This window comes from Natator depressus, chromosome 9 (assembly GCF_965152275.1).
Source record: "Natator depressus isolate rNatDep1 chromosome 9, rNatDep2.hap1, whole genome shotgun sequence".
Classification (NCBI taxonomy): domain Eukaryota; kingdom Metazoa; phylum Chordata; order Testudines; family Cheloniidae; genus Natator; species Natator depressus.
The window spans coordinates 88,435,092-88,462,796 of record NC_134242.1 but is presented as its reverse complement, the minus strand read 5'-3'; the positions used below and the strand labels follow the sequence as shown (position 1 = coordinate 88,462,796).

Sequence of the window (27,705 nt, the reverse complement as noted above, 5' to 3'; positions counted from 1 at the left end):
GGTTTTTGGAAGATTCCCAAAAGTTCAGCAATGGTGGAAGGACACATCCCCAAAATGGTGACTTGCAGAAGCCAACTATTTGTTCTTCAGGCAGAGGGCTCTTCTAGCCCAGATGGGCCAGTCCTGGAGACACTCCACACTCAAACCACGTATTGGAGCAGCACAAGACTTTTACGTGTGAATCTCTCCTTGACATACAGATACATTAACGTAGTGAATAGAAATAATGAAGCACAATTTGATTTTGCTCAGGGTTAAGAGCTCAGAGTCAAAGTAAAAACAGGTTTTTACATGCCACCATGGCATTTGCACATATCAAGCAGTACTTCTAGGTAAAAATCCTTCCAGCATTAACTCAGTTTAGTACAAAGTTGATTAGGGTGCACTCATTAATTCTCAGTATGGCAAAAAATTTATGAATAAACTGGAACACTAGTTATAAAGAAAGTTGTATCATTAAGCTGGTTAAAGACTTTTCCCCACATAAACACACACACACACAAGGTAGAGGCATTTTACTTTGCTAACTCTTCTAGAATTGAGGTTTCACACAAAATTTAAGATACATACAAAATGTGGCAAATCCTGTTTTTTCTGGAAATAAAACTGTATTTTTATTGTAGTTAATACCAACTTTACATATTTTTTCCTCTGAACTGCATTTCCCCTGTTTTTAAAAGGCAAAATTTCTTTCCTGGGGCAAAAAGAATAAGGGAACTATCATTTTAAACGGTGTCAATTTTTTTGTGGTTGGACATGTGTTTTTGCTATTACAAAACTATTAAAATGGGAAGGAACAAGTAATATCAAAGACACATACAGTAACTGCACTATTGGCTGCTGGGTTGTGCTAATACAATTGGACAGAACTTTGTAAGTTCTTTTTCTAATAAAGTTTTAGAAATTAAATGAGCAAAGTAAAATATAATATTAATATATCCCACAACAAGAAAATGCAGCATCTGTTTCTTTAATTAGGGATCTAGGAAACTCCATCTCCTTATGCATTCACCAATGAAATTGGACACCATGAAGCTCAATTAGCTTGAGGCATAATAAGTTCATAATGCCCAACATGGCCTTCTTGCTTCAGTTGGTCTAATAAGTCTTCCTTGCGTCTCTTTCTGCTTACCACCAAAAATCTATCATGGCCCTGCCCATGGGATTTACTTTTAAGACCATATTTTTGGGCAATTTGATGTATCTGCTTCCGCTCATCATTGGTAAGTTCTGTAGAAAAAGTCAAGTCAACATGACTATCTGAGCGTGCATAATTTCGAATGATCTGCTCAATATCTCTTTTAGCAATTTTGTTCACCCTTTCCACATCAAGCCCGAGTCCTTCCCTTTTAAATTGCTCCTTCACTGCAATAGGCTCTCGTATCCCTTCGCCATCTTTCCCTAACCCACCACCTGTCCAGCCCATTTTTCTTAAAATCTGATTCCCTATGTTGTCTTCTTTAATCTTCTGTTTGAAAGCCTCTTCTGCTGAGCGGCCCCGAATCTCATTTCTTGAGATGACGTCTTCGATGGTGCCCTTCTTCAGGTTATTGACGACAGTCGGCTGTGTCTTTTTGAGGATTTTCACAGCTTCCTCCGCCGCCTCGTGCTTCACAGATTTCTTAACCCCAACTGCTTCAGCGATGAACTCATTTTCTAGCATCACCTTGCATTTCCACCGCATGCCTGTCATCCTTTCGAAGACATACTCCACTGTCATCTTGTTGAACTGAGCAGTGTCGTTCAGCGTGCACACAGGATTCTCAGAGTTCTCATAGATAACAAGATCCTTCAGATCTTTCTTTTTGCCAGAACTCCGGGATGAACAGCCCACTTTCTGAACCTGGGTTGTTTTGATGGGTGTCACATTGGACTGCATCTTCTGAAGAATTTTCAAAGCCTCATCTGCAGCTGCATGTTTGCTAGTTTTCTTACTGCCGTATCCCTCGGCTAAGCAGTGGTCCTGTAAATACACCCTACAGCGCCATGAGCGGTTTGACATTAAGTCATATTTGTATTCAACTGACATTTTGTTAAATGAAGCTGAGTTGTTAAGTATCCCTATAGCATCGCTCGCATTTTCTGTGAGGACAAAATTAGTCCAGTGTTTGGTTGAACTACTAGAACCTTGCAAGGGATCAGAACCAGACTGCCCAGATGAAAAATCTTTGTTGGCAGCTAGAAAGTCATCAAGCTGTTTGAGAGCAGGAGGCAATTCCTGCGGGCATGTGCCAGACTCACACACTATTAAGTCCTCTCGATAGGTATGTTTGAACTTCCGCTGCGCAACTTTAACTTCTACAGACTTTTGCAACAGCTTGACTGCTAATTCTGTGGCTCGATCCCTGGATCCATTTTTGCTGCCAGCATAACCAGTGGTTAAGTAGACATTTTGGCATCTCACTTCACAAGCAAAGCCATCTGTTGGAAGCTTCTTATTTTTTGGGAGGTCGGCAGGGGCAATTTCTTTTAGAGGAGCATAAATATATTCAGGATTTGTCTTACATGCCTGAATTGACCGAGTCAACAAATATGTATAGTTAATTTTATCAGTCCCAGTGTTAGCATCTGGGTTAGCAAGATTCTTCCAGATTGCTGCAGAGAGTCTGTCAATAAAATACTGCTTTGCTGTTATAACTGACTGGGGGAAAGTATCTGATGAAGACTGGAGAACTGAAGAGGAAGTGGAAAGTTGTGGAGCACCACTCTGGGTAGTGTCCATGCTGTTCAAAACCACACAGGTGGCTGCTGTCTGGCTACTTGCATAACCAAAACCCACCGAGTTGGAGAACTGGGGATCTGCTTCTTGGGTATTGAAACTGTTAAAAACAAAATCCACATAGTTTTCGACTGTTTGGGCAGTGCTGTTTGTGTTTGCATCCTTGTTTGATTCCTGTGTTTGGTTGTCTGAAGGCTCTTCTTTTCTTTCATCTTTTTCACTACTGGCTACAAAGTGTACAGGCTCAAAACGAGGTCTCACGCGGAACCTGGGGAGGACTTTTTTGGGAGGCTCTGGATCTACGGAATGAGTGAAATTTACAGCATTAAAAAATAAGTTCTGCAACATGGAGGGAATATGTACAGTATGATCACCAGCAGTAACTAGTAAGTTTTTGAGTACAGAATTCCCGCTCCCCACATCACAGATACCAAGATTTTCTGTATGAAGATGTATGCAATAGGTAAGTGAAATTTTTATTCCTAGGCAAGATATTGCAGAATTATTTCCACTTCACCTACTGCTTTGTGAAAAAGTGGTTTTTATACTACTCAGGTTCATAGATTTTAAGACCATCAGATCATTTAGTCTGATCTATATAACACTGGTTAAACAATTCCAGTTACTCCTATAGTGAGCACAGTAACTTACACAAGAACGGCGATACTGGGCCAGACCAAAGGTCCATCTAGTCCAGTATCCTCTCTTCCTACAGTGGCCAATGCCAGGTGCTTCAGAGGGAATGAACAGAACAGGTAATCTAATCATAAAGTGATTAATTCCGTCACCCATTCCCAGCTGCTGGCAAACAGAGGCTAGGGACACCATCCCTGCCAATCCTGGCTAATAGCCATTGATGGACCTATCCTCCATTAATTTATCTTTTTTGAATCATGTTATAGTCTTGGCCTTCACAACATCCTCTGGCAGAGTTCCACATACTTACTGTGCCTTGTGTGAAGAAATACTTGCTTTTGTTTGTTTTAAACCAGCTGCCTATTAATTTCATTTGGTGACCCCTAGTTCTTGTGTTACGAGAAGGAGTAAATAACACTTCCTTATTTACTTTCTCCACACCAGTCATGATTTTATAGACCTCTATCATATCTCCCCTTAGTCATCTCTTTTCCAAGCTGAAAAGTCCCAGTCTTATTAATCTCTCCTCACACGGAAGCCATTCCATGCCCCTAATAATTTTTGTTGCCCTTTCCTGAACCTTTTCCAATTCCAATATATCTTTTTTTGAGATGGGGTGACCACATCTGCACACAATATTCAATATGTGGGCGTACCATGGATTTATATAGAGGCACTATGATATTTTATATCTTATTATCTATCCCTTTCTTAATGATTCCCAACATTCTATTAGCTTTTTTGACTGCCGCTGCACACCGAGTGGATGTTTTCAGAGAACTATCTACAATGACTCCAAGATCTCTTTCTTGAGTGGTAACAGCTAATTTAGACCCCATCATATAATATGTATAATTGGGATTATGTTTTCCAATGTGCATTACTTTGCATTTATCGACATTGAGTTTCATCTGCCATTTTGTTGCCCCGACACCCTTGTGAGACTAAATTGGGGGAGGCAGTGTTTCCTAGTGGATAGAGCACTGGACTGGGACACAGAAGACCTGGGTGCCATCCCAGGTCTGTCTGACTGCGGCAAGTCACTTCACCTCTCTGTGCTTCAGTTTCCCTGTCTGCAAAATGCAGACAATGGTACTGACCTCCTTTGTAAAGATCTGGTGAAAAATGCTCTATAATTGATATTGAAGCATATCCTCCAAAAAGTCTTGATCTGAAGACTTCCAGAGGGAGAATCCACCACTTCACCCTCACTTTAAAAGTTTGTGCCTCGTTTCTAATTTGAATGTGTCTGGATTAGAAACAAGACACAAATTTTACATAAACAAATACTGTGAAGACAATCTGAAGAATTAAATATCTGATGCATAAATACAGTAAGTATAAGGACATCCTTTCTCCACACCAGTAGTATTCTGTTCAAACGACAGTAAAAGATTTAACTCCCATGCCCCAAATGCCAGGCACGTGACTTCACCAGTGAAGCAAAAGGCCATCTCAAGCACTTGGAAAGAACAATCTGATCCAATGCTAATATGGGTCAGGCTGCCATGTACATCTAGACACCTCTGTTGCAGCATATTTATCATAACCCAGTTCATTTGAGATCAGTGGAAAAAAAACCCTGACATCTAAATCAGAAGACCACAGGCTTTTAAACTTTTGCAAGTTCCCCAAATGCCACAACTCTGATTACTTCTACCATAAGCCAGCCACCAGCTGGGGTGAGGAGAAATCCAGCCTGCTTGTGATGTAACTCTGTGCACTAAGTTGTCCACTGCTTATTTGGCCTGCTGCCATTTCCCCCCGGAAGCATCCACTATTGGCTACAGTCAGAGGCAGACGTTGGTCTGTTCTGCAGTTGCAGTTCCCGTGATCCGAAAATCATAACTGAAGCAGCAATGGAGAATGACGTCCCCTTTGATATGCAGGCAAATATACTCACTGGCATAGGGAGAGCAAGGTGGAGAGCAGGGTCTTTTTGGTGGCTTAGCACGAGGTACCAGCTCGAATGATGGCATCTCCCCAATATCGATACCTTCAGCCATCTTAAGGACTTTCTCCATAACTTGCGAGCCATACCTGTGTGGAATTCAAGGACAGACAGCATTAGAACCTGCTACACTAAAGCTCCATGCTGCCAGGTTTTTACTAGACCTCTTCCACTTCTAGTACCAAACCCTGGTGTCTTTACAACCAAGATTTCAGTATTTGCAACCATGCAGACAGCAAGACCTTACCACCTCACACAAGGAAAAATATGCCTGTGGGAAATATATTTGTATAATGTAGCGTAGCTTGTGGATACTTCCTAATTAAGTTAAATTAGGACTAGAAAGCTGCCTGTGACATTACAAGCAAAACTCAAGTCAAATCCGGCCTGACCCAATACCCATTAAAGTCAACAGGTGTCTTTCCAATGACTTTACTGGCGTTGGATCAGGCTCTAATAAATGGTGGTGAAAGTTTATGCTGAACCTGTCATCAATTCCATGCAAGCAGATTTATGTGGCTGTGTGGAACCCAAAGAAGTCGGGAGACTGTCTGTATGGCTCTCCTTGCAGACTTGGGGCCCTAGAGAAGAAATCTATAATAAGGCAACAAGTCACTACTTTTCATACAGATTCTGAACAAACTCACGTATCTTAGCATCAAATATTCTACCAATCATTCATCGCAAGTCATTAAATGGAGTTTTGAATGAGTAAACTGAAGCTCCCTTTAAAGTATTTGCTATTGAAATGTACCACTTAATACAGCAACAAGGAAAATAGGAAAACTTATTGGGTTTTAGTTCAGTGGAGTCAGAACAGTATTGAAACAGTGACTCATTGCCAGTAGCCTAGACAAAAAGGTTAGTGACAATCTGTGACATGTCACCAGACATTTGCCATCACTGGTGTCAGACAGCAGCCAAGGAACGCTTCAGTTTTTACTGTAGGAACTCATCTGCTTTTTACTAACAATTACTACTTTAAACAGCAGTTTTATTTTTAAATTAGCATTGATGTCACTGCAACATTTTAAATCCCACCGCCACAAAAGTGACAGTATGATAGTGTTATTTCCTAAGGAGTCCTGCATTACTTGAAGTCTGGTTCCTGCTGCAAAAGAATGTGGCATTAGAACTGCCAAGATCATTTGCAGTTCTAATCTAGCAGAATTCATCAGTGTTACAGAATTCCAGCTCCTGTAATTTACTAAATCTTTTCAGTGTATTAGATAGCAAAAGCTGAACTGAAAAATCTCTAACAAAGGATGCCCTGAAAACACTGCATAAAGCCATGTGCTGTAGATTTTCCATCACAGTACAGAAAGGATACAGTGTTCTACCACAGGGCTCGTATTTAAATTAAGCAGAGGATCAGGTCAGCATCTTATGTCTACCAAGGCAGACAAAAACTAAGGTCATCATTAGGTTCTGAGCACAAAAGCTAGAGATACATTGTTGTTGTTTTTTTTTAAGCAAATGGCCTTTGATTAGCTTTTCAGTACTGGTGCTACATGTGTATGGAAAGTCTACTCACTGGTGGTATGTGAGAAGCTTTCCTTGCAATGATGGAGACCTAACCAGAATTTAAGCTTGCGTTTAAATATAAGGTAACAAATATTACGAGCAAGCTCTCTGAATGTAAACTGAGGCAGTAACTTCTTCCTAAGTCTGCAGAGACACTGCAGCTCATCACTCTTCCAAGCAGCTACTATTCAGAACCCTGTGAGCAGCAATTAAAACTGCCAAGAAACAGGTTGATTTCATGCTGCTGCTTGAGAAAACTGGAAGCAGCCTCAGCAACAATGGCAAGCGCTAGAGTTATTCATGGAAGAGAGGGAAGCAAAAATGGCAGCAGAGGGAGACACAGAGTAGTGGATGCTATCCCCCACACCAACAGCCACGAGGTGGAAAAATGGAAGCCCTTTCTCTCTACCATCAACCAAAGGGAGGGTTGGAACTTAAACTTTATCCCCTTTCAGCTAGAGGAGGATATGAAAGATGGCACCCAACCACAAGGGTACAAGAACTACTTCTGGCTAATGGATCAATCCTCCCATTAGCAGGTGTCTGGGAAAGATTAACAACCAGGGCTTGAACAAATTATTAGTTAATATAATTTAAACAGCAAACTTCCCCTCCACTTTGCCTGGAAAGCAAAAACCATTTCAGATTAGAAGTTTTTTTCAGAACACATAAATTCAGCTATATTTCATAAGAGTCACATGTCATTCTCCTCCTCTGTCCTTTCCACCACTGTAGGGCATGTTAATTTTGCACCTCACGGTATCTTTGGGGAAGTCTTCCTGCACAAATCTCTTGACTGACAGCATCTGCACCTTCTCATATCTGAACTATTCCCTTGTGCATCAACTGTGAGTTTGTAAATTCTTCAGGGAAAGTAACCCTATTTTTTGGTGGGTTCTGTGCAGCACCACTTACACATTTAGAGAGTTCAGTAACATCATTATTCAAGATCTGACAGCCTTCCTAATTCATGTGTTGGGCCAGGGTAGAAGAGATGAATAAAGAAATCTCCAGTGCAGACAGGGGACATTTTAGTCTTATGTAACTGATTTAAATATGCCTACTCCGCTTTGTAAGCTGGCAGTAAAAATGCCGAAGAAATAATAAGGGTTGCCCATTCTGTAATCCACAAGTAATTCCTCAGTAACTGGGTCTTCCTTGCCACCAGTCACATGACAGATAATGCCCTGCATCCAGATGCAGGCAGGCAGCACCCTGCACCTGTGCACAGCAGGGTTCCATACAAGTGCAGGAGTCAGTCTGCATGCATCTCATTAATAAAGGTAACTGGTACCCTAGCTCCATAAGCAACTGTGGGTCTTGATTTTTAGGCCTAGCAGTTTTTAAAGAGATGGTGAACATGCAACCATGGTTGAAAATGGGTTAATGGGACATCATCAGATTAAATACCATAGGTTTTTTAAAACACTATTAAGTGCTTCCTTATATCTTCTGTCAACACCACATGAGGATATGATTATTTGTGCTGTGGTAGGCTCCCCGGTCAAGGATCAGGACCCCATTTATGTTAGGTGCTGTACAAACATACAACAAAAAGTCTCTGCCCAAAGAGCTTACAGTCTAAGTGTTAAATATTAAAACACAATATGCCATTCATGTTATTTGCATATGGATTAAACGATAAAAACCGTAACCAGTTTCACTTTCTGGTGCTCTCACACTAGCACAACGATGAAACGTTTGGATTGTGAACACTGCAGGAGGATGTTTAGATCCAAACTAAGACAGTTAACAGAAATTCAGACAAATGATGAGAAGCGTCTACTAAAGACAGGCTTCATAAGAAGACTAACAAATCTTAAATTTTAAGTCTAAATTACCTTTTAATGTTTCAGAGCTTTGCTTAAGTATTACCTACCTCACTGAAGTTAGTCACTATACTTTTTAAGTCATCAGCAAGTACTTATTTTTCTTTAATTTCTTTATCCTCCCCTCACCCCCAAAAATCATTAACTTTTGAAATTTCAGTCAAAGTGCACAGGAAAAGCAGCCCTTTCATTCTGACTAGCAGGGATGTGGAAATCTAAAATAGTATCCTAGTTACTATATTGTGGTTTCCACAAGTTAATGATTGCCATGTCTAGGGATAGTAACTACATAGCTCTTCCATTATTGAAGTGTGTTTTAACATAGCCAGAAAATTCAGTTTTAAGATGTTTTATAACAGGTGCTTTATGCTTTAAGTAACGCTAAATACATAAAGACAAAATTATTCATACAACTATCTTTTCTAAAAAAACCCTAAAATTAAGAAGACCACAAAGTTTAAAAATGTAACTTACTTTTCACTATTTATACAGCTTACTTTTTGCATTTTTCTCATCTTGAACAATGGAAATTGACCAGTTTCACTTTTGTTTTCAGGTCAGTTTCAGGTTCTCCCTATACTAATGTTTCTCAACCATCAACCATCCCTCCATGGACCAGCGCCAGTCCCTGAGATTGACCTGATACAGATTAGGAAGGCAGCAAGCGGTACTTGGTGTCAAAAAGGCTGAGAAACGCTGTCGTGCACGGAGTTCCTACATTTTGGGAGGTGATGTGTTAAAAACTGATTCTGTTTAGCATTCAATAAAAAAACATCAAGGAAACGTTCAGTTTGCTCTTAGCATTTACATCTCAAATATGCAGCATTAGGCTAGGGCTCGGAAAGTGGGATGCACCAAAAGGAATAACTAAAGAAGAAAGCATCTGTAGAGTAATGGTCAAGAGTGGAATATTCAGACTTCAGAATCAACTGGTATTCCCTCCCTATTATGGTCTATTTCAATTATCTTCCTTGCGTTCAATGTCCTTTATTATGCAGGCCCCACCTACTTTTCTGCTGTGATTTCCTTTTGCATTTCCCCACATACTTTCTGCTCTGCATATGATGCTCAGCTTGATGATACCTTCACCAATATCTCCATGCCTTCTTCTGTGCTGCCCCTTATGACTTTGCCCCTTCCAAAATCTATTCCTGAGGGCTCCACACTCATTCGAAGTCACTCCTAAAAATGCAGTTCTACAGCATCACTTACAGAAAATGAATGTGTTTACACTAATTACATAACCTACCAAGGAACTATCAAGTCTGCCCAAAGAGAGTAACTGCATAACTAACTATAACCCATGCTGTTGCCTCAGCCCTCAGGTGTATGTTATATCCCTGCTATCTATCAAGTCTACCATTTCAGACCTCATCCTGCTGTGACAGGGTGGCCAAACGTATTGGCTCTCTGACCCTCATACAACAATCTTCAGAAGTTCGAGAGCTGAGGCACACCTGATGGGGATCGGGGCTTCAGCCCCGCGGGAGGCACCTGACAGAGCTTGGGACTTCAGCCCCTCTCCTGCTGAAGCCCCAAGACCCCTCTCCCCGCTGGGCAGAAGCCTCTACCGCACCACCCTGCTGCAAGGCAGAGGTCCTGTGCTCCACCGCCCCAGTCTGATAGGTGGACGAACAGTCTGGGGGGCTCTGCGAGTTGCACTTTAACGGTAAAAGAGCCGCATGTGGCTCGTGAGCCACAGTTTGGCCACCCCGTGCTATCAGTTCTGTCAGGTGGAGATCTGGACCCATGCAGTGCTCACAGTAAGCCAGAAGCTTTAGCTGATGAGAGCTCTTTCTGTCTGAGTGCCTCATCCTTTCATTTTTCTTTACTCTCCCGCTCCCTCAGGTATATAGAGCATCCACCAGTTTCCATCATTAATTTCAGGCTTGTGCTGGTCTGTTCAGGCTTCTGGGTGTCATGCTGATGGATTTCACTTCTTCCTTTATTTTTCTGTGTAATATTTCTCTAGGTCGCCCTCTTTTTCTCTTTCCAGGTGGTGTCCATATTATCGCTTGCTGTAAAAGTCGTGTTGGTGGCATCCTTAAAGCGTGTCCTAAATGTGTCCATTGTCACCTTCTTACCATATTTGATGCCTTAGCTTGGTTTGCTCCACTCAGAATTGCTGATGTTGCAAGAAACTCTTTCCAATGGACTCAGAAGACCTTCCAGTGGGCAGTTACTTTGGAAGGGTGCTATAAAATAATAATATAGCCACCCCCCTCTTTTCCATTGACGTCTACGTCCATTGTCTGAGATGGGGTTCAAGGAGCAGTTTGAGCGAGGCGAATGGGAGCCTTCAGGGAGAGATTATGGAAGGGGTTTCCAAGCAACCTAGGGGGAGCAGCATGGAAGGCACTGAGGGGAAAGGTGGGATCTGGAGGGGGACAGGAAGATGGGGAGGAACCCAACGGGAAAGCGGGTCTGAGATGGAGGCGGGAGCCGAGCACAATGAGCAGGGGTTGGACGGGAGCGAAGGAAGGAACCCACTGACTCGGCGCTTCCTCCTGTCACTTCCCCACGCTTCTGCCAACGCGACCAAGTTACCGGGAAGGGAAAAACCGGCCCCGGCGCCCCAACCAGGCTGCCCCAAGGCCACCCCCTATCCCTGGGGAGGAGACCTCCCTCCCCCGGGGGGAAGCCGGATCCCCCACGTTGGGCCCGGCCCCTCACCTGCAGCCCATGAAGACGTGGTTGGTCCAGAGCACGGAGAGCGACAGTAGCTGGTCGATGGCAGCGCCCGGGTAACCGGCCAGGTGGCGGAGGATGAACTGGCGGCGCAGCCCCCAGTGCCAGTCGCTCTCCTGGTACTGGCGCCACTGCTCCAGCACAGGCTCGGGCACCGCCTCGGGCTCCGGGGGCGGCGGCGGCTGCTCCGGAGGCGGCACCGGCGGCGGCGGCGGCGGCGGGCTCAGGAAGTCCCCGCCCAGCAGCATCCAGCCGCCGGCCATCGGCTCGGCCAGCCTGCCCGCCCGCCCGAGCCGGCTCCCGGCCTGCGGGGAGAGGGAGGGCCGGGCCCCACGTGCGGCCCGGGGCGGGCGGAGGAGAAGCCGGGCCGAGCCGGGGATCCCGGGGCGGGCCCCGCGCGCAAACTCCGCGCCCCGCACGTGCGGCCGCGACCCCCGCGCCGGGCCCCTCACGCGCCGCCCGCACCCCGTTACACTGTAACCTTTTTTTTTTTTTTTTTTTTTTTTTTGGTTGCACGCTCGTCACGTGGGCGTGACATCAAGAGACCGCGAGACCCCGCGAGCACGAGAAGGACCGGGCCCCGCTCACAGCGCCACCTAGCGGTGCCCCGAGGGGGCTGCGGCAGCCGGGGAGCGCCGGCGCTGGAGCCCGCAGCACGAGGGGAGGGGCCCGCACGTGGCGCCCGCTGCAGCGGGCCGGGCGAGCTAGGGGCCGGCCGGCTCCCACAACGCTGCAGGCCCAGGGCGGAGGGGCAGCGCTTGGCCGGGCTGGGGGGCTGCTCCCCTGCACGCGGAAGGCAGCAAGGCGGCCCGGGAGGGAGCCGCAGCCGGCACCTGCTGCTGCCCAACGCGCACTAGCTGCAGGCTCAGCCCGGCTGCACCCGCACTAACGTGCTCTGAAGCGTAAAGCAGGGGTGGCCAACGCGTGGCTGCAGAGTCTTGTGCGGCTCTTCAGAAGTTAACCTGCAGGTCCTTGTATAGGCACAGACGCCGGGGCTGGAGCGATAGGCACCAGCTTGCCCAGGGCCGGGGGGGTGCTCACTGTCCCAGGTGCCCAGAGCCAGCAGGCCGAAAAGAGCGCTGTTCTCCCCCCCACCCATCGCCCAACAGCAATAAGTCTCCTGTAAGTCCCGGCAGAGCCAAGGCTTGTTTATGGCCTGGCTGGTCTAACGCACACTATTGTCAACTGGGGCCTGCAGGATGATGACTCCTACGTGTGAGACAAGCATCACGGCTCATAAGCCACCCATTGCAGTAAGACCAACATTAGCACTTCTTCTCCCCCCCCCCAACCCCCCCCCTTTTAGCTGAGTAGATCTTAGCCAGATCACTCCCAAGATTGGGATTCTAGATAATTTCACAGATAGGGTTATCAAGTGAAGGGAGACAAAGAGGCTTAGCACGTATGCATATAGCCCGTGTACATTTTTAGAGCACCCAACTGAGCACAAATGAGAATTTAGCTCCTGCTCATTGACTAATATTAGACCTATTTTGTGCGACTATCACTACAAGTTTGACCCCCTTGTCCTACTGATAGATGCTGTAAATGCATATGGACATGCTTAGCTTTCTGCACACAAGCAGTCAGTGGTATTAATGTGTGTAACTGTTGGCAAGATCAGGCCTGGGTCTGTATACCCAGCAGCCCCAAGCCCTGGGGACTCAAGGCTGGGTGGGTGGATGGATGCAGATGTGTATGTGCACACACACTAACAATGTACTTTTAAATTATTGGACAGTATATTTTTAAAACGTAAAATCTTAACTACATCAGAGGAAATGATCTTCCTGACTGTCAAAACATTTCTCATTGCAATTTCAGTGTAAACACCACCCCCACGCCATTTGCAGTCCAAACATTGCAGTGGTGTGCTAGTGCATGAGAACCAGAAAGGGACACAGAGTAGAAACAAAATTAACCCTGGAGAGAGGAGAGTGGACAGCAAGAAGTGAAGAGTTCTGGCTGCTTTGGGAAAAACCCTACTTTTACATTTGGAGACCAGAAGCCATTTGTTTCTGCACTTACCTCTGACTGGTGCTGGATGGTTGAGACACACTAAACCATGGTAATAACGGCAAAGACAGAGAAAGCACAGAGGAAAGGAGGATTCCTTCATACCCCAGGCACAGACCCAATGACCAGCATGCTGAGCACCATCTTGCAATTCCTGTACCTTCTGCCTCTCGGTTGCCATGTCTCAGGGAGATTATGTCTATGCAATGAGCGACTGTCATCTCTGAAAAAGATAAAATACAAAGCATCCCAAGAGCCTGGAGAGTGATGGTGGTAGCAGAAACTGCATCACTGTCGAGATGTGGGTTGAAGACAGTGATGCACATTGACACACTGGAGTGGGGGGTCAGACTTACTGGCCCAAATACCTTGATTAAACACCAACTTGTGGGGAGACAAAAGACCTGAAAACTCAAGAGTCTCAAATTTGCCCTAGGAGCAAACTTCTGGGGTTCCAGAGAATAGGCAGGTGGCTAATGTTGCCCTGTGTATGAAAGAGCCAATGCCTACACTGTTGTTACTATAGATAGCCATCAAATTGGATCCCATATAGGAAAGAGAACAGTACCTCCAAAAGAGATACAGGCAACTGATAATACAGTGAGTCAGGGCCACGCATCCCTTCTGCAATAAATTCCATTTACATAAATGGAAATAAGTGCCTAAATAACACCCACTTGCTAATATGGCTGATTGCAGGATCAGGCCCCTGTGTGTGATACTCAAGGGTTATTATAGACTACACACAGCAATTAAAGAATGCATGAGGCATCCTTGGTCCCTTTCATCTGTGACCCCAAGTCCAGCTCCTCAAGCCAGGAGGCCTGGATGTAGTTCAATAAAGCAGTATCAAGTCCTTTGCAATAAAGCTATACAATGGCCGAGGCCCTCCTGCAATAGAGCAATTCACAGGTGAAATCAATCAGGGAGCAACAATCAAAGGAAATGGACATTTTAGACTGATTGGAAACACAGAGCTGCCCTACTACATGCTGCAGGTTTGAAAATGAACTGCTAATTGCAATGGTAGGCCCATTCAGAGTATGTCTATCCTGCAATAAAACACCCCTGGCTGGCCCATGTCAGCTGACTCAAGGTCGGAGGGCTCAGAGTGTGGGGCTATAAAACTGCAGTGCAGATGTCTGGGCTCGGGGTGCAGCCTGGGCTCTGGGACCCCACAAGAATACGCCAAAATTGTAGAGCACTGAGTACAATTCTGCTCCAACTGTATCTAAAGCCACCTCTTAAGCAACCAGTTTGTTAGCCCCTTGAGAAGCCACTTAGAGATCTCACTGTACTTTTAGTCTGCAGTTCAGAGAGCTCGCCTACAGTTTCATAACTTTGACAGAAACAGTCTTCCCTCAACCAACTGAGCATCTCCTAGTTTAAACTGGATTTTTTTTCCCATTTGAGAGTACTGCTTTAGTTAGCTGTATATAAAAGCAGACAAATATAAACTGTGTTATAAAGATGAAATACACAGTAAGTACATGACAGGTTGTTCTGGACACTTTAAATACTGTATTTCATTGTGTTCTGGATACTTTAAATACAATATTTCATTGCTCATTTTGGGCAACGGTTCTATCAATTTGAGGTTTCACACAAACCCAAACAAACATTTTTAAGGTTCAGACCAGTCTAGTTTAAATCAGCCACCCTCACAGTGCAAAAAGCAAACATCCCATAAAAGGCAAAGAGCAAACTAAATATTTACATTTTCAGTTTTAATAATCTGCAGTGTTAGTAACACACAAGGAAATGTTACTAGCCTGACACTGCCTTCTGAAACAAGTCAGCTAAACAATTCTTTATCTTAAAGTGCAACGGGCTTAGAGAAAATCCACGTTGAATTTATAGAGCTTTCATCCACCGTACATTTTGGCCTCTAAGGTAGTTGCATCTGAAGAAGTGGTTTTTTACTCACGAAAGCTTATGCCCAAATAAATCTGTTAGTGTTTAAGGTGCCACAGGACTCCTTGTTGTTTTTGTGGATACAGACTAACACGGCTACCCCCTGATACTTAAGGTAGTTCTGTATTTTCACCTGCACTTAAAATATCTCAGGCTCTGATCTCCTAAACTAAGCAGAGAGACAGACCTGGGAAAGAATCATATGCAAGATCTCCAAGACAACCCAGAGTGTGCTGCAGGAAGTGGTGCTGGCAATTTAGTGGGGGGCACTTTCCATCAAGTCAGGACTGCGCTAAAGCTTCAGCACAGAGTTAAGGGTGTTGTCTAGAGATGAAGTACTTGGGATGAGATGTAAAAATCGCACAACCTCCCCTGCAGCACCAATACCCCCTCCCCCTAGCCTCTCAATGTGTTTTCCATTAAAAAACCTGTGAGACTTCTGACAAACGTGTTAATCCCAGTATCCTGGCTACAATGCAAAGCGGCTCATCTACTGAGCTGCATACATTTCCTTCGAAGAGAAAACATGACTGGCGGATTGATTGATTTAGGGGACTCCCACAACACAAACAACAGCAGGACACGGCTGGGTTTTTGCATTTTTTTTTTTAATTGAAAATTTACATTAAAGTTAGAAAGGAATCACGCTTAACAGTGCTGGTTCTTTAATGTTTGTCATGTAAATATAGAGATGCAGTGCAGTTATTCACACTTCCATTTGTAAAAAGGAAACAAAAAATAAAGGAGAGAGACAGTAGAATACAGTTTGGAGAAACATGCAGTGAATGTTCCAAGAGAGAACGAGACAAGCAAAAAGTTCTAGGACAGGCATCAAATGCATTTTAAGGACACTGCACTCTACTCACATGGTATTTGGATGGAGCATTACCAGCCACTGACAGCTCCGCCCCTCCCATCTCAATAACACTAAGTGCAAGATCATTCTCTAACTAAAGCGCACAGGGAGAGGTCCCACTATTTGGAGTGTTTTACACAATAAATGATTTCACATTAAAAAAAATCTCACTCAACCTGTGGTCAATCAGGTGATGCAGTTTAATAATGTGGTGGAGGCACCAAATGACAGTAATGGAAACATTTTGTTTTGCTTTACTTCCTTGTTAAAATTAAGTATTTTGTGGCTGTCAATGTGGCAAATCACCCCTTGTTTATATCTCCTTCATCAAACGCAACAATTTACAGAACAAACCAATGAACTCACATTCTGAAAACACCCTGTCAGGCTTCAACAGATCCTTAGGGGAGTCCATGACCTTTCTATTAGGCCAAATTAGAGGAAAAAACATGGTTGTAACCCAACGTTTTGAAAATTTCACTACTCGTTAATCTAATCACCACATTTCTGTTGCTCCTCCAAGTTTTTTGTACATGATCAACTTTCCCCAATATTGTGCGGTCTTGTCACACAAAATACAAGACACTTCAATTTTAAATACCATGCACGTCAGAAAAGAGCTTCTTTCCAAGACACTAACACTGAAGATTTGTTTCCCCCCAGACATTACAGGATCCCTAAACTCTTCTACAACTGGCAGTCTTCTCCCTCAGACACAGTGCAGCTGGCGAGGACAGACTTAAAAAAAGCTACAGAAAGAGAGAAAAACAGGAGATTATCAAAAAGGAGGACATTCAAAAAAGCAAGAAATAGAGACTCAACATGAAAACAATAGAAGAGAGATGGGCACATGCATCATTTTTAGGCAATTACGGATCCCGCAGGGGCTGCTCAAAGTGCTTGAAGAAAACCAGACAAGTTAAAACTTGTTTAAAAAATACTTTTAATAGCATTGTAAAAAAAAGTCAAATGATCTAAAACAACCGGCAATGCAGCAAGTGAAAGCAAGATGAAAAGCCCCTTTCAGCTAATCCCTGGAACCCCTGACAAAGTGAAACTGACCGATTTCGGAAAACATGCTTACATTCCACATAGCTGAAAGAAGCAAAAGCTTAAAATATTTCAACTTCTAAAAAAGAAACCAATGCTTTTTTTGGGGAAAAAATTGTCTTTACAGTGAAACAGGATACCTGAGACAATATAAATAAATTGCAATACAGAGTTTTAATAGTCCTGATTTCTAAAACGAGGCCACACCTTAGTTTCAGTTATGGATTACTGCACGAGGTTAACTGACCACTTGAGTGATTATATGGATAGAAAGGGGACTAAATACACACACCACTCTAGTACTTTAAACTCAACTCCCCCTTAACATCAATGCACATCACAGAGAACAGATTATATGCCAGCCTTAGAATGATACTATTTGGAACACCTTGTATCAGGGTATGCTTAACTACTTCAGAATGTAGGACTATGTACAGCCCTAGAGCCAGGAGTTTGCCAGAAGATTTGGGGCAGTGTGTGTCCCAAAAGATTGTCCGTGAATATAAAAATCATGATATTCAGTAGAAACAATGAAAAGTTTACCTGAGTGCTATCAATGTCGATCAGTACTTAATTTGAAGATGAGCATGTGCAGACAACTGATTAATCTTCTGGCAATAGCAAAGCTGTCACACACACATTGAAGTTACCAGCTACCATTTAACCAGAAAGGTATTTGGGTGGGAAGGGGGGGGGGTAGGAGGGAGTTTTGTTTCAAACTTTGTAAGATGTGCACACTTCAGATCCTTCTAGATAAAATTATCTCTCGGCATATAACTCTGCATTGAAAGATCATTTTACACCCAGAATGACAATGTAAGTGTGCTTATCTTACACAGAGTTTTAAAAAGTTTAAAATGTGTTATAAAAGGCGATATTTGCCAACACAGACCCTGATCCTGCAATGGGATCTGTGCCTGCAGACCCCGCAACCAGGCAGAGCCCAGCACACACAGATCCGACTGCAGGATCAGAGCCAGTAGGAATTTCAAATGAGTATTAAAATGTCCATTTTCAGGCAATCAAATGAGAAAGAATTAATCTTTTACAGCTATTATACAAAGCATCCAAGATACAAGGAAAGTTCTTAACCTCTCAGTCATACCATAATCAAATCTAGGTGCTGTTGTCTTCTTAAACTCACCAATAAATATATTTGAATCTGTACTGTTATTTTGAAAGCACAAAAAAGAAGCACAGAACTCATTTTCACATCCCTTAATATTTTAGGTGGGGGGGATCCATTAAATATAGAAGAAAAAATTAGAGGTTTAAAGTTACAATGTCCAAAAACCTCATTACTGACTTATGTTACATGTTTTAATAAAAGCAATAACCATCAGTACACAGTAAAGACAGATTCATGATGAAGATACCTAAGAGAGCAGTTTTGCATAGGAAGGCCAGGACTGAAATATTATGAGAAGCTGTCAGTTTATATTAGAACCCCCAATTTAACAAGTAAATGAAGGTCCATTCCAGCCCATTGTATTCAGGGATTACTATTCAGTACAGAGCCATGGATTACTGTAAAAGAAGGGCAAAAAAATGCAATGTTAACCAGAATTCACTGTCTGAGGAAGACTATTTTAAACATTTCCCCATCAAGAAATATACAAGACACTTACATGCAGACTGTGGTAAGATGTATATTTAGTGATCAAAGTGTACCTGGCCATGGGGTGAAATACTGGCCCCACTGAAGTCAGTGGCAAGAGTCCCACTCTTTCCGTGCAAATCTCGCATTAAAAAAATCTTTTGCTGAATAGAAAACTTAAGCAACTTGGCAGCATCTGCTTAGGAACGCACATGCTGATCTTTTCTAGGCAATACTTTGTATATTAAAAATAAAAAAAATTGACAGGTCCTGAAGAACAAGTCACATGGAAACATTGCAACATATCTTTCTTCATAAACACCAGCTTGTTCTAGCAAGTAAATATGGGCCCAAGCCATCAACGTTCCCTGAGTTTGGATCCAGAGTTTGTTTCAACCCATCGTAGTGATAGGGCAATCAAATTAATAGGGCAGCCTAGATCAGATCTGAATCTCCCAGACAGGGGGGCAAGGGAGATGTTTGGATCTGGCATTTTGGTTCTGTCCACCATTGGGAAAGGGAAGAAATCACAGGGATTTTGCTGCAAAGATTGGATCCTGATTTGAGTTTTCCCGAAGTTTGGGGCGGAAGGTTGTTCCATCCTCTGGGTTTTGGCTCAGGCCCATTCCTGGTAGCATGGCAAGTTTTGTAACAGTCACTTAAATTACTCAAATTAAACAATAGCACATCTAAATAATGATGGGATTAGATGTTTATACATGAAATGAAAACAAAAAGAGAAAAGCCTCTATCTATAGGCAGCCACATTTCACCAAAATGCATGACTACAGCATTCACAGGCAATCTGTGATAAGGCTCAGGAGTCATGGCACTAAATGCAACCAACAAGCAGCCGTGCTCTCTTACCATGCAGCCGTGAAACAAACATGAGAGAGAAATAATCATAACAATTTAGGACAGAGAACATTAGTTCTGAAAGCGCTTGGCAAACGTGCTACTGATCCAGGGAACAGATAGCAGCATTTAGCATCTCTTGTCAGTTCCACACAGGTTATTGCTGGGTTCTTCACCAAAAAGACAGCCAAGGATGCAGACTCTTTTGCTTTTTTAAGAGTGATGAAGAGGAAGGGAGTGGGGGGTAAAGGTGGGCAAACAGGCACAGTGGCGTAACTGCATGTTAACTGAATGTGGGAGCATTCGGTTCTGGTGCGAAGGGAAAGGTTCTACAGGAAACCCGAACTGAAAATGAAAGAAAAAGGCAGATTAATGTTTTTATGGATTAATTTAAAAATAAAAATCAATATGGTTCCTAACATACAAAACAAATGAAAATGTTGCTACGTGTTAATAAAGTTTAATTTGATTGATTACAAGACATGCTTTTCACACAGGCACACAAAGCAGTGGGATAAACCAGGCTTCTATTTAAAACAATCCTTTTGGATCTCTGCAGATTGCAGGATCTATCATCTGTGGATCATTTATACCCTTGCAAAACAGTGACACCCTGGAATACTGTAGGGATCAGTAAGTATTGCGAGTATTTTTTGAATTGCTGAAAAAGTACCAGATATATATATTAAGCTCAGTAAGGACAAATATCCATTCAAAAGGCACTGTCTTGCAATTGTGTATTTTGAACAAAAGAACTTTATTGGATTCAGAGCCCAGCGCACAACAGCATCCAGTTACAAGGACTGCCAAACAAGTTCACTCCAACTGCATTTTAGCACTGAAGCTTTGTACTCTGCACTAGAATGAACATAGCTGTTCTTTGAGCTTATTTTTCACGTTCAGATCCTGAAAAGCAAAGAATTGTTCTTTTCTTTGTTGTACACTGTTATCAGCAGCAAGAACACTCATCTGGTCAGACAGCTCGAGAGATTTCTTTGGTTTATTTCAATCAGTATAGGACACTTCTGGAGATCTTACCATTAAGTGGAGCTTGGTAAACGCGTTAACTTCAATTCAAATGCCTCACTTACAATCGAACACTTACTTCCTATTCTAATTAGAATTGTTTCCTCCCTCTCTGAATAAAACTAGAACTGGCTTTTACTTCCCTGTTTAAGAACAGACTGTGGGTTTGTTAACAGCTAGATCCTAAAGAGAGAACTTCTTTTAAATATATTATAGTAAGTGTGTGTGTGATGGTCCAAATGGATATGATTCTGATTCTCTTTCTAAAAGGTGGGTAAATATTATGACTTTAAGGGCATGTTCTTACGGCAGTGCATGCAGCCTCTATTAATGTTGACAGGGCTGATGCCCCACCATCTATTTATCTAGTAGGAAATAGAAAAACTCACATATACACTTATTCATTCCAGCTCTAGGAAAAGTAAGTAGACAGCTGTAATCATCAGTTTATTCTTCATCCATCCCATAGAGATGTGGGTGGCTTTCCCTGTCTCCTTCAGCCAGATGAGTGCATTTCTCAAAAGTTATTATATAAATTATCCTCCCCTTTACAACACAGACCCTGAATGCTGACTGCAAGTTACATTTACCCTGTTCGGCGTTGGAGGACATAGCTCCTCATGTAGACAATGAAGTTTCCCTAACGCTATGCAGCCCACAACATTTCCATGCTACGCATGTGGTAAGAATAGTCGTTAGAGGCAGAAGAGACCCATGATCCAATGATATAGCAGTCAAGACAAACCTACCTATACAGGGTGAATAGTTTTGCAAGGCTGGTTAAAAATTCCTTGAGGACTAATGTACTGACCCATTTAAGGAAGAAGCATTTTTGTAGCCTCTCTGCAGGACCAATCTCTTCCATAAGGCTGTAGCAACTACCTTAATTCTGAGTGCGCATGGCATGGCCCAAAGAGGCATGTGTCAGTGCATACTTACAGGGGATGGTTTTAGAAGATTGACTGTATCTGGGGTGCTAATCTTTTTTGCCAAAAATCCCATGTTTAATATTAAAGACTATTAGCACCTCTTGCTCGATATACAAAGCATAAATAATGTTTCTGATCTCTCAATCTGACTTATGGAAGCCTGCAGCCTGTGATCCTGGATCGCTTTAGATAATCAACCTGAATTGGATTTTGTCTTATTTGACAATAGCTGATTTAAAACATAATCAATGCTTTGTGATTATATGGTGCCTAGAGGTGAATGGAGGCTCAGAGAAGTTCATTGACTTGCCCCAAGTAACAGGTAAACCAGTGGCAGAATCAAGAATAAAAGTTTTGAAACCAAGTCTTGCACTCTAACCACGAGATAATACTACACCCTAGATCAGAAGTGGGCAAACTGCAGCCCGCGGGCCACATCCGGCCCACGGGACCGTCCTGCCTGGCCCTTTAGCTACCTGCCAGGGAGGCTAGCCCCCAGCCCCTCTCCAGTGTCTCCCCTCACCTGCAGCCTCAGCTCACCGTGCCACCAGCGCTCTAGGTGACGGGGCTGCGAGTTCCTGCCAGGCAGCGTGGTGGCGTGGCTGGCTCCGGCCGGGCAGTGTAGCTGCCAGTCCTGGTGCTCTGAGCGGCATGTTAAGGGGGCGGGGAGGTTGGATAAGGGGCAGGGGATCCCGGGGGGCAGTCAGGGGACAGGGAGCGGTTGGACAGGTGTGGGAGTCCCAGAGAGCCTGTCAGGGGGCGGGGGTGTGGATAGAGGTTGGGGCAGTCAGGGGACAAGAAGAGGCGGGGGGGGAGGATTGGATGGGTCGGAGGTTCTGGAGGGTGCAGTCGGGGGGGGGGAGGAAGTGGGAGGGGGCCAGGCTGTTTGGGGAGGTACAGCCTTCCCTACCTGGCCCTCCATACCGTTTCGGAACCCTAATGCAGCCCTCAGTGCAAAACGTTTGCCCACTCCATCCTAGATTAAAACAAAGCCAATTTTCAACAGCTAGCTTGATTCTATTATCACCATATGCATTTCTATAGCAACTGTTACCATAGTATCTGAGAGGCCTACAAGCTTAAAGAATATAATTTATCTCTACAGGGCTAAAAGAACACAACTTTTAAATTAGTGACACGAGCTAAATGGCTGTGAAGTTCAAAAGGAAATGTCCTGTCTTAATATTACAAATCAAAACAGTTCTATAGGAATAACCATGCACATTACTTTGCAGCATCTTCAAAGAACACACACACTGCACCTATGCATTGTAATTTTGTATCAGTGTATGCAGAACAACAGACTGGTAATACATCCACAGCGGGGCAAGGAGGTGAGAAAATTTACTGACTTTAGGTTTGTTTGTTTTTTTGTTGTTTTTAAGAACTGTAATTCACCCCACTGCAAGGTCTATTTTAGTTAATAAAGCTTACCAGGACAATGTACCTCATGCACCATGCAGCAAACAGCAGTTAACTGTAAAACAGCACACAAGTAAGAACTACTGATGATGGAATGACAATAAAAAAAGAAATCAAGTCATGAATTAGCGCAATTAATGAAGTTTGAACTAAACAAAGAAGTGAGACGTGCTGGGAAAGAGAAGGGCTAGTTTATGTTCAGCCACTATGAAATGAAAGAGTTAAAGTACTGTATATATAATCCATGGCTTGTTAGAGATTTCCGATCTAAATACTGTAACGGAACATATAGGACAATATCAACTGTAATATTTAGGTAGACAGCAAAGCACAATATCACATTTTAAAGACAGCTATTGTATTTGCGAGCACCGAACCCTCTTACTCAATCACTCTGATCCCTATGTTGGCTTCAGTGCTCAATATCAACTCTTGATGGTGGTTTTCTGGGCCCTTAAACCTTTCACTGAAGATAGTACTAACCCGTTTTGGCCTAATCAAGCTGAATTCTACAAATGATACATGGGGGGAAGGGGGTGTCTGAACTCAGATACACAGAGCACGCTTGGGTGCTTCTGGAGCTGTTTATACTGTAGAGACACACCATGTCATGGAATAAAAATCTCTCTTCCTATACAGCTCTGGCAAGATCAATCTTAGGGCAAAAGATCTTCAATCCACAGAGCAGATCACTGTTCCTGTTTGGCAAGTAACATTTCTATGGATGTCAGTGAGCTCTAAATGTGGAACGTGTGCAGAACATGCAGCAAGGTGCGATTCAGGTTGGAGGACAGACTTTTGCCCTCTAGATCACTGAATTCAGTCCTGGTCACCTCAGTAACAAAGTTGTTGAGGAACTGAAGGGAACTCAAAACAGAGATAAAAATGACTAGCAGGCTGAAGGAACCAACGTATGAGGAAAGGACAGAAAAGCCAATTAGTCAGTAGCCACAGCTTTACAAGACTTGTGCAGCCCAGAGAAATACTGAGACTGTAGCAGATTAGAAGAACTCAGATGAAACCTAAAATAGCATTTTAAATGCTGCACCTGATTCTTAACTGCTGAACTAGTGATGAAACAGCTACAAAAAATAAAATCCAAACAAAAAGGGGCCACCCTGTTCTGACAAGAATTTTCATCAGGCTCCTCAGGCATCTCCCGTACTCTTCATATTAACAGGACTAATTGGTTTATTTAGGACTGCTGACTGCATGCAAGATTTACTCTGCATTTGCACAGGTGGTCTAGACAGGTGTCAATCATGGAAACTATAAAAATGTATCACATCAGTTATATGCACAATGCTACTAGTACACACATAAGATGGCAGTGAAACTCTGTTTCAGGTAATGTACCATCACAGAGAAACGATAACTGCCCACTTCCAGGTGGAATGACAGGCTGTTTAAGTATGCATGACTATGTTGCTCTCTAGTGGTTGCAGACTAAAGGTTATGGACTCAAATTCTCCACTCTGTTACACTAGTTTTCCCACCAAAGTAATACCACTGAAATCCTCTCTTCACTCTTAATCTCTTCACCTAGTTCGAGTCACACACCAGGTTCTTACATTTTCCCATGAGAAAATATTACTTGGCTTATGTTGTTCTGAAGCAGCTAGAATTCATTAAGTAACAACTACTAGTCCTAGGATCTGCATGTATGTATCTAAGGTGATTAGCTTCAATGGAAAATGTCCACAATGTAACCAGGAGCTATAGGAAGAGCTCCAGAGAAGGGAAAAACTCAGCTCTCCCTTCACTTAAATCAGGGATACTCACACCTCAGTGGTTCAGGAGCTAAATTAGCGATCAACATTACCCAAAAGAGCCACAGTTGTGTGAATTCATTGTTTCATTTACCATCTATTATTCTACCAGTAAAATGACTGACCAAGTCATCTACAATTGGTTGGCAACACAGTAAAAGCACCCTGATTAAGTTATTAACCAGACTGGTTAATAATTAAATCACACAGTGTGTTAATATCATGTGCTGCAAAGAGCCACAGGAGACACATTCAAGAGCCATTTGCAGCTCCCCAGCCTCAGTGAGTATCACTGACTTAAATAAACAGGTTAATGAGAGAAGAAAAGCTCCTCTGTTCATCTTTTGATACATCCACTGCTCAAACCCTGCTCTAGATTCATGGTACCTCCAGGTGGCTACAGGGCTCTCCTTGCTTTTATATTTAACTATGGCAAACTGAGCTCCGTATGAGAACCATCATCTTGCACCTCTCTAGACCACATGAGATCATTCTCCATCATGTTGCTCACACGTTGTCCACAGGACAACAACATGGAAGGTCCCTGAACAAACATCACATCAGGTTCGGTTTTTTTGAACGACATGGCATAGACAGAGGGAAAGACAGCTGAATCCTAGCCCCCAAAAAAGAAAGACCTGACTAGGCCTGGTTTAAGGCACCCATTGGCTAGTGGCAATCACAACATTACCTCACCTAGTTAGCACTGGGTTCTTTGCTCTTCAAGATGAAATGTGATGGTCAAGTGCTTCAGGCTATTATTCAGCCATACTAGGGGCTGAAGGTTTGTCTCATTGAAAAGTCGGCCCTTAGGGATGCCGAGTTCTACTGAGTGAGAAATGGTACTGGAGAAGTTTAAATGAAAAGAACCCAGTTCACCTCTCGAAACTAATAAAGGAAAATCACTACCAGGAAGCAAACACCACCAGGTTAGCCACTTACTTTTTTCTCTCCTTATCTCTTTTAAGAGTCTGTGATCCTCCAGCCTGTTGGGCCTGAGACTGGAGCAATTCAGCTGCCGTCTTCCTCTGTTTAAATGCATTGATTTCATCATCCAGAGATTTCTTCTTGTCCTCCAGCTTCTTTTTTTCATCCTGATGCAGCTTCTTGAGACGATCAAACTTTTCGTGCAGCTAGAGTGACAAAAAGGGACAGATCATCAAAGGAGAACAAGGCATTAGCAGCCATTCTATTCCAGAGAACACCGAAATACTGTATTGATTCTTCCTTCACCTGACTCTCCCTGGGGGAACTGATTAGGATCCTATGAGACTGTCATCATAGGTTCATAACAACATGCTATACAGCCCAGGAAATCACATGCTTATTACCCCATTGTGCTACACAAACAGAGTGGTAAACAGTCCTTACCCTAAAATGTTTACAATCTAGATGTTATTGTATTAATATATCATTGAGAAAGGTATGGATGGGATGGGACAAGTGGTAGGTGCTGTTTAGTTACAAAAGGTAGCAGTCAACTTTTGTTTTTTAATTTATTTTAATCCATTTATTTTACTTTCTAATGGGACCTCTTAGTTATTTCTTAAATTCTTCTTAAGTACCTAATTAACGACAGAGGTTAGTAAATTATAGGCTTTAGGCTCTAGCCTAAATGGATTACAGCTATTTCATGCCATAGACTTTATTCTCACAGGCCATCACACTACAGGATTTATTCCCCTTATGATTCTCAGGAAATTGTGTATTTAAATTCCCTGCACATGAAGAAAACAGACGGAGGATTCAGCTTCTTTCAAGGCCTCAGTTTCACTCCTTGCATCTCGGCACACTCACGCAGTGTGGAGGGGAGTTCAGTAAAGCAAATGGGACAATGGACCAGGGATCACAACTGAACTAGGGGGGTCTGAGTTCTCCCTAGGCCAGGCACGCAGACATAGCACAGTGAAAGTGGTGCATTTATTTATGGTACTGCGATATTGTCTGGTAGCCATCACAATGGAAGAATGTTGCATTTTCCTATGGCATGCAAATGTAACAACCTGATTTCTTCCCCTCATAAAACAGACACAACACACTTCATTCCTGAGCCCAAATTTGAACCCTTCTCTCTTTACTGAGTGTCACCATGAAGCCAGGCCATGTTCTCTACACAATGGCAATTGCAGTGCCAACTTTTTTTGAGGTGAATTTAATGCTCCCAGCCGCGGATGAGATTGGAGACAGAGCTGCCTTTACCTCTTTTTCGGCCTCTTTAAGTTCAGCTTCTTTCTCCTTAACTCTCTGGACGAACATTTGCCTCATCTCCTCTTCCTTTTTGTGCAGTTCCCCCAGAAACTCATTCCTCTTGGCCTCATAAGTCTCTTGTAAGCTAAGGAGGAAAAAAAAAAAAAAAAACCCAGTAATCATCAGTGGTCTAAATTCTGCTCTCATTTTGTGTATCTCCATTAAAATCCATGAGGGTGATGGCTGGGGTGAATGCACATGACAGTGCAGAATTTGACCCTGCTGCTCTAATGCCATTAATCATCTTAACAGAAGGGGCCAACTCAAAACCCACATCCCAACACCCATAGGACTCTGGGGAAGTCTGACTCTGGATCCAAACTTGGCAAATTAGGTCTCCATCATTTTGCAATCTGAGTGACTGTTAAAGGTCAGTCATTTGCCAATGAATGTACCAGGTACCACACCCTCCTTAGGCCTCCTGCTGGGAGCAGGAGCACTGACTTTGCTTCAGAGAAGATGGAGTGCTTCAGACACCCCAACTCTATGAGAATCTCACATCCCCATTATAAGTCAAGCTTTTTTCTTGTGCTGCTTTCCCCCCCACGCCCGCCCCACCTTCTTCCTCACCCAGCCCATTTTCCTTCTCCCACTTCTCCATTCAGGTCCATGTCCATAGCCCTTTGAGATCAATGGAAGGCTTTCAATTTATTTCAATCGACTTTGGCTCAGAACTT

The 27,705-nt window shown here is 43.2% G+C and overlaps 2 protein-coding genes across 5 annotated transcripts in view; both read right to left on the bottom strand.

Annotated features, from left to right (window-relative positions):
- Nucleotides 1-166: 166 nt before the first annotated feature.
- On the bottom strand, nt 167-11,610 carry NKRF (NFKB repressing factor). Its single transcript, XM_074962569.1, has 3 exons — nt 11,333-11,610; nt 5,259-5,395; nt 167-3,018 (listed from the first exon to the last, which is right to left on the bottom strand). The coding sequence occupies exons 1-3, from the start codon at nt 11,608-11,610 to the stop codon at nt 1,037-1,039; spliced, it is 2,397 nt and encodes a 798-aa protein (XP_074818670.1). The 3' UTR covers nt 167-1,036.
- A 4,308-nt stretch (nt 11,611-15,918) lies between these two features.
- The window catches only part of SEPTIN6 (septin 6), a 42,671-nt gene continuing 30,884 nt past the window's right edge, over nt 15,919-27,705 (bottom strand). For 3 of the 4 annotated variants that reach the window (XM_074962565.1, XM_074962566.1, XM_074962567.1), the window contains exons 8-10: nt 26,981-27,113; nt 25,724-25,914; nt 15,919-16,882 (exon numbers count right to left, since the gene is read on the bottom strand). In XM_074962565.1, the coding sequence (XP_074818666.1) occupies nt 16,873-16,882; nt 25,724-25,914; nt 26,981-27,113 (334 nt within the window). In that variant the 3' untranslated portion in view covers nt 15,919-16,872. The remainder of the gene's footprint in view (nt 16,883-25,723; nt 25,915-26,980; nt 27,114-27,705) is intronic. The other variant, XM_074962568.1, reaches the window with a different exon arrangement.

What these genes read in the sequence shown, in the direction of transcription:
- NKRF (XM_074962569.1), bottom strand. Translation starts at nt 11,610, where the DNA reads ATGGCCGGCGGCTGGATGCTGCTGGGCGGGGACTTCCTGAGCCCGCCG. An exon ending in CACGTCTTCATGGGCTGCAG is followed by an intron (nt 5,396 to 11,332) that starts GTGAGGGGCCGG and finishes AATTCCACACAG; the next exon opens with GTATGGCTCGCAAGTTATGG. An exon ending in ACCTTGCTCTCCCTATGCCA is followed by an intron (nt 3,019 to 5,258) that starts GTGAGTATATTT and finishes CTCATTCCGTAG; the next exon opens with ATCCAGAGCCTCCCAAAAAA.